This window comes from Centrocercus urophasianus, unplaced genomic scaffold (genome assembly GCF_019232065.1).
Source record: "Centrocercus urophasianus isolate 14NV4802_14NV808 unplaced genomic scaffold, USGS_Curo_1.0 seq_17, whole genome shotgun sequence".
NCBI lineage: Eukaryota > Metazoa > Chordata > Aves > Galliformes > Phasianidae > Centrocercus > Centrocercus urophasianus.
In genome coordinates, this window is record NW_024884722.1 from 27,785,924 (window position 1) to 27,793,415 (window position 7,492).

The 7,492-nt window shown below is 38.8% G+C and overlaps 1 protein-coding gene across 1 annotated transcript; it reads right to left on the reverse strand.

The window, feature by feature from the left end:
* Positions 1 to 330: 330 nt before the first annotated feature.
* LOC122160265 (protein NDNF-like) lies at positions 331 to 7,248 on the reverse strand. The gene is made up of 4 exons (XM_042818651.1): positions 7,160 to 7,248; positions 4,917 to 5,112; positions 2,865 to 2,998; positions 331 to 1,737 (listed from the first exon to the last, which is right to left on the reverse strand). Exons 2-4 carry the CDS (start codon positions 5,102 to 5,104, stop codon positions 386 to 388), a joined length of 1,674 nt encoding a protein of 557 aa, XP_042674585.1. The 5' UTR covers positions 5,105 to 5,112; positions 7,160 to 7,248; the 3' UTR covers positions 331 to 385.
* Between the last annotated feature and the right edge of the window lie 244 nt (positions 7,249 to 7,492).

Below are 7,492 nucleotides of genomic sequence, written 5' to 3' on the forward strand. Positions count from 1 at the left end.
ATGGACTTGCACACAGTGGGAAGTTAGAACTTAAAAATAGTGATGCTCCTTGAGGGGTTTTTCCCATTTTCTGTGTTGTATTTCAGAAGCATTTTGGGTAACCTATCTAACTCATGAGTGCCACTGAGTATTTTATTTCTCTGTGCATGAATGAATTTCATGTTCATGATGCCTCAGTGAGGCAGCTGAGAAGGAAAAAAAAAAAGCATGCAGGAGAAGATACAAAAGTGTAATAATCTGAATGAAGATAATCCCTTTGCAGAATATTATGGCTTTAGAATATTTTTGTTGACATGTATTAAACTGTATGGGCTATGATATGGATTACTGTTGGTTTTGGAAATAGTCTTCGTTCACTCATTTCAAAGTGTCTCTGGAAGAACCTTCAACATTTTTTCCTTGTCTTCACAACTTTGCTGTGATATCTGACAGGGATGCCAGATGGCCCAATGAGATAAATGTCAAACAAGTAAAGTGTCCCTGCATCCAGCCCTTTGATAGTCTCTGTGGTGACAGCTCGCTGGAGATTTATGTCATAGAAATACTTGCACAGCACTTTCTCTGACTTGTGCCGAGATTCAGGTCCAGAGCACGTGTCTGTATTTCTCAGTTCCATCCATACTTGATCTTCTTCAATTCTTTTCTTGTACACACAGTACTTGCTCTGCTCTTGTGTTCCTAGCCAGGCAATGGTGACAGAGTTGCAAGTCCTCAGTTTACTGAAAGACTTGATTTTTAAGCTCTCTGGAAGAAGTGGGAATAGGGGCTTATGGAAATGGGGGGAGACCTGCACTTTCACAGAAGAGTTGGATTCCTCTGTGGACCTTAGCTGCACCAGGTACATGTCCAATGGCTTTCCCTTCAGTGACAAATACCTCAATCCCAGAATGTTTTCTGATGCCACTATTTTACCATTTTTTGTTATGTGAACCTGTACTTGACCACGGCACAACTGAAAGGCAAATTGTACTTTCTTGTGCCTCGCTTGGTACTGCAAACTATACAATTTTTGTTTTTTCCCATCCAGTACAACCTGAACTGTCTTCCCATCTTTTAGCTTCATCACTTTAGGTTCAGGTTCTTCTAGAGTTTTTGCAAATGTCCCAGTGTAAGCAGCACTGGCATTTGTGAGAAGATTAACAACAAAGACATCAAAATAGTATTGAGTGCTGGGACTGAGATCGGGCACTGTATAGGTGTTCTTGGCACCCATACATATCTGCCTGACTTCTCCACTGCTCACTTTGTTGATGATGCTCAGTTCACTGTCTGATAATATCATTACCTGCTGTGGTTCAAGAAGGTATGGAGAGAGAGACAAAGCTAACGTTGGTGGCATTTTCATCCCGGAGAATCTGATTGCTGTCTCAGCAGCACACAAGCTCTTATAATTGTGCTTTTCATTAACTAGAAGACAGTACTGGATGCTTTCTCTGTGTTGCAAGGCAGAGGGACTGTGTTTCCATGTCAGAGTCACTGTTGTATGGCCAATGCCGATAACATCTATGCGTGGATCCAGTGGAAGTTCTGGATAGAGGTGCCCAGACGTTGTGTCAGTTGTTAAGTACACAGTGATGTGTGTGTCACGCTCGGTAGATAAGAACTCTAGCATATAAAGGGCAGACTGAGAAGACATACCCATGTAAGTCTCTACAGAATTTCCCTTGTAGTTGAAAATGGTGGATATCATGCTTGTAGCCTTCTGGAATTTTGAGACATCTTGTGTATTGAGATCACCTGCAAGGAGAAGCAGAACTGCAACATCTGCTTTAATGAATGTTGAACATTGCTTGGGTTTTGTTGTTCATATGTTAGGGAACATCCTGCTTTCTTCCTCCCTGAAAATAATCATAACTACAAATGCTTTTTGCTACTGGTAATTTATTGAAGTAAAATTTCAGTGACTTTTTAACAGTGCTTATTGTGATTTTCATAAAGGCTATCATTATAAAAACAACTTGCAAAAGTCTTGAACTTTATGGTGCCTTATGTGCCTACAATTTTCATCTCCCATAGATTTCTCTTTGGACATTTTACTTCAAGGAGATTCATTTTCCATGAAAGGAGTTTTCTTTATATTAGACTTTTGCTGCTTTTTTTCTATGAAGAGAGAAAGCTTACTAATGTAAAGGAATTTTATTTAACTCCTTAGTTGGGTATGCCTGTCTGACAAGAACTTGCTAGTGGGACCTCTCAAATTTCTGATTTTTTGGGGGGAATTAATTCCAGAAATTATTTAAAATAATGGAATTTCCTCTTAGGCTAAACTTTGCTTAATGCCTACTGTTGTGATAGGTGACATTACTTTTAAAAAAAAAAAAAAAAAAAAAAAGGCTGTATCTTCAGCACATCAATTAGAAACAATCCAGAAAGTGACTGGTTGAAATGGCTTAAGCCATGGAGAAGGAGCTGAGACAGCTCTTCACTCAGCATGGGCTGATTGGAAAGCCTGCTTCGTTTAATGCAGGGAGAAGAGGGATTTTGGACACTGCATGGAGATCAAGGGGTGCAAGCAACATTTTCCAGTGTGAAAATGTTGCTACTATCAGTTTAGATTCTTCGCAGGAGACAAACTTGCAGGGAGAAAATTGGATAAGTGCAAAGAGTTTGTGAAGCAATCCATGTTGTTCTCGGATACTTTTGAGTTTTTGACTTGTATAGATGTAATTTTTAATCTACTTTGGCAAAATCCAGTGAACTGCAAATTTCACCTGTGACAAATTCCTCTGATGCCTGTTTATAGAAGGAGCAAGTATGATATTTAAGCCTGTAAAGAACTTTGTGTAACAATACTTCTTGGATAATGTATAATACTTGTAACTTATACTTTCTACAGCTCTTCTAAGGTAGGCTGAAGATCTTACCTTGTGCTGCTTTCCCAAGCAAACGTGCTGAAGGTTTGTGCACAAGTATGCTCCACTCAATGGGGGCATCACAAGGGGTCACAGTTATTGTGAAAGGTACAAGGGCCGTGTCTTCTTCCAAAACGAAGTAATACCTGTAGATGTGGATATGAATCCAAGGAGAAACATGAAGAAATTCAGGTCTGTTTGACACTCACAGGAAGTGTACCTTTCTTGATGTGGACATTTCAATGTGGATAGAAATGACTGCTCACTTTCGAGATGCATCAGTGCAACAAAATAAGGAATGTCTGGAACTTCCACCTGCAGGAAGAACATGTATTGTTCTTTTTTCTAATCCATCAGTTGTTCCTGGAGGTTTTGTCCACTTAGCACAGGCAATATTTTTCCCTGGTGAATTTCAGTACATTTCAGGTGAATATTGCATCTCAGTACTTACGTGCTTATTTTGGATGATGAATGTGGTAAACTAATTACCTTCTAGATAACCACTTGTTGGCTAACTCTTGGGTACATTTTTTTTTTTCCCTTAGAATTTCCTGACTGGAGTTCCACAGTGACTCCTAGAGAGCACGCTCTCTCTTACCTTCTTGCATGTTTTGGTCTCCATCTGTGTAAGATGAAGATACAATGATTCTGATCAACCCTGAAGATTGTCTGTCACTGGCAATTTCAGGTAACTCTGTTCTAACCAGTTTGCTTGGATGACAAAAGCTGTGGTGTGTTAGTAGTACAAGGGAGCATCAATCTACTCAGTAAATCTTTTATTCTTATTTACAGTGAAGTCTTGCTTCCTGTACCACCCATTTTCTTTCTGTTGTTTCTGTAAACAGTAAACTGTGGCTGTATACAGCCACAGGAAATGTTTGGATGCTGATAGCTCACTCTGCAGTTAAATGTAGACAACTTATTTTTGTTTGTTTGTTGAAAAAAAAACCTATTTATTATGAACAGATTACATCAGCATAAAGGTCTGCATTAATTTCGGGGATGTGGCTATTTGTTTGGAGTTGACCTTCACTGGAAGCAGCTTTGCATTCTCAAGTCTTTTATAAGCCAAATCTTTTCATCTTCTGGTTTCCTGTCTGCATGGTTCTAGGCTTCCTAAGGTTCTTACTTGATCGTGTGAAACTGAAGGGTTTTGGTTTGTTTGCCTGCTAATAGGAATTTTCCTATTATGTCACAGAACAGTGAAATGTACTGTTCTTTTAGATCTAAATGCCTATTTTCCTTTAAAAGGAAGAGCTAGTTTTGCTGCTTTTTTTTTTTTTGTAAGCATGTCACATTATATAATATGCCATGTTTCAGTTTCTACGCAATGAGTGTTGGGAGAACAGAAGTTGTGAAGCAGGGGATGAACCAGATGGCTCAATATTCATCAAAATCTCTATGTGCTGTTCCACTGGTCAAAGGATTCTGATTAAACCACCTGAAGTTCATCTCTTCCTGAACAGGCTAATTAGTTTGCCTTTCCTGTTTGAGATTATCAGCTGTAATATCTACATTGTGTGTATGTTCAGATATGGTGGAAAACTGCAAGTATTTTGAGGATACGAAGAAACTAACTTCCACATGACACTCATATTTGATCTTAACAGGCTTATAGTATTGTTCAACTAAGACATCTCTAGTATGCAGGATGCTAATAGATGCTTTATTATAAGAGAATTCTGCATGCATTTTACTGATTTTGGGGTCACTGTTGTGCTAGATAAAATTCTTGTCTTTTACAGTTGCTGTGGGGAGGCTGATGTTTCTGTGGTTCAGAAGCCAGACTGATTATGCAGCAACTGATTGCTGTTGGAACCTGCCAGTTCTGTAACCATCACAGAAAGCTGCCTAGAAAGAGGGGGGTCATTCTAGGTTCTGGGCAAAGCAACAGTGTACACTGGAAGGCACCTGTACTTCACTGGTGTGTCAGTAAATTCAGTAGACATGTCAGAGCTATGCAGGCACACAGCAGTTCGTGACTTGGATTGTTAGCGTGTGGCTGCTGGTGTTGCAGGAAAGTACATGAGAAAAGAATTGACTTTGTGGCTGATCTGTGCTTACCTTTTAGGGATATCCTTCAGCAGATGAACTGTAGTTTCCTTACCATCAGCAAGAATCAGGGAATGGTAGAAGTTGAAGAGACCACTCTCGAAGCTCTGTTGGGAACTGGCAGTGGGTGCTTTAAGGGAATGACACAGGCAAGCAGCTGTGAGAAGGCAGAGAGGCAGATAAAACCAGACACAGGACATCTTCAGTACTGTGAAGAGAAGTGGAAGTTGTTTTAAAGGAGAAAATGATCAATGATGCTCCTTTTATTCTTCTAGTGATATTTACTGTTACAGCAAGCCAAGCATTTGAGCAACAGTCTTCAGATGGCTAAATTGCTTATGATTCAGAAATATTTTAAACTCTGCAAAGATTTTATGGCAAAGCTGCTGTAAAGTCTTTAACTGTAAAATTACACATATGCAGTTAATGTGGCAAGGTGCAATATCAGCCAGAGAATAGCTTCACTACTGACAAAATGAGTGGAGAATAAAATTATTTTTTTCCCTGCTTATAGAATTCATTTAATAAATTCAAAGCTGAGTTATCCGTAACAGAAATGTGACTTCTGAACTTAAAGGGTGTCACTATACCCCAGACATACCTTCTGTCCGAGGTCATCTTATTTTTTTTAATTCACACAGATTGTAAATCAGTCATGGCAATAAGGACATGTGAAGAGGAGGATCAAAAGAAGTTACTCAGGGCTGGATGAGATCCTGTTCCATGGAAAGTGTTAGATTCTGATAACCAGCCCTAAACTGGTTCTAAATGGATTGTAAGTTTTTTTTTGTCTATCTACTTTGGAAGATGAATGTCTTACTGTGAGGAAGGTGGACAAATGTAGCTGGATAAATCACTGTGCATTAAACATGTCTTTCATAACTGTGTTGTTTCCAGGCCATTGCTACATCTGCTGCTCACTAGAACCATAACAACTCTGTTTTTTAACCATATCAGGTATCAAAAATCATATATGCCCATCTCCTTTTGCAAAGAGGCTTAATTGTCAGCTTCAAACATTTGAAAGAAATCTAAGCTGCTCAAGTATTTCTAGAACTTGCCTACAAAAATGCTGATGCTGCTTGAACAGTTGTGTACATTGTGCTGAACTATGCAGATAGGAGGCTCCAGATGAGAACTTTTGGTAATACACTGTTAACATGAAATTATTAATTATTCTTGTGACTTTCTCCTCTCTGCCACATCCTGCTTCAGAAAAGGAAAATACACAAGTGGAAAAGGTATAAAAGTGAAAAAGGTGCAGACCTTTAAAACAGGTGGCAGTTGTAGTTGAGGATTTGGAAAGCTACAGGAGCTCAGAGTTTTGTGTTTATCTTTTTCTTGGTGGGGGGAGAGGTAGTATTTTGTTGTATCTTACCAACAACAAGAAGTAGTAAAGATCCTGGTTTTATCAGATTAACAGCCAGGGACAAAAAGAACATAAAAAGCAGAGCATCAGTCCTTTGTAACATTTGCTTTAGATCAGCCCTTTCCTTGTCACGTTTGGAAATGAGCTTTTGACTTGGACTAAATCAACAACTCAGCTTCTGCCTGTAACAATTTATCTGAGTCCATGAAGGGGCTATTTCAGTTGTAAACCCATTCAAGATCGTCACATTTAAGCAAAGCAATGAAAGCACTGTAGACTTTCATGTACAAAATCTTCATCAGTGATTCTCAAATTAGTGTATATCTTTAGTATTGGTGAGGCTATTACAATGATCGCTACTAGAACATTTAAATGCCTTATTTAATGTCCTAGTAGGGTTAGACTATTCTTTTTTTCAAGGTCTCTTCAATGTTTTTTGCATCTGGCTCAATGAAAAATTAAACAAATGTCTGAACAAGTTGAAAGAAAACTTGAAAATATTTTTTAAATTATTCTTTAGCAGAGCTTCCCTTATGACTCTGAGGCACTTCTTTGCCACTTGGTTCTTATTCTATTCTAACTGTAGCTTAAATAAAACCCCAAATATTTTTCTTTACCTTTGTCAGTGGAAACTGTTTTGCTCTTTGCTTTGGAGAGGATTAAAAAAGTCTGTTTACTGTTTAACTGCCAGGATCTTGCACACCACTCTGATACTATAGCAGCTCAGCTTTTCTTGTCCGGGAAAACAAACCAACCAAGTGACCAACCAACCTATAATCAGCTTATCCCAAGGAGAACAGCATCCTAAATACCGTTTTCGCTCAGTTACACAAACACTGTACACTCAGGCTCTTGGAAATACGTTACACAAAAATACTGTTCTTACCTATTGTGTTTCTGGCCAGATGAGCCCCAGTTCACTCGCTTTCTTTGCTGAAAAAGCATAAAATAAAACATGGAATTCTCAGATCTCTGTAAACAGATGAAAAACAAAACTGCACAACCAGTTTAACAGGACAGAACTGTTTTTTCCATATGGCTCTTCAATAGGCATTGTCGTTAGATTGCTTGCCGTCTTTCAAGGGAAGAGAAACAGTTTTGATATTTAGGTTAGGATTTTTCAAAGGTTATTTTCAACTTGTGTAATTCTGCAATCTCCAGACCTCTGGCTGCTGCTCTTTCTGTTCTGGAGCTCCTGGGGGACTGTGCACCTTCACCC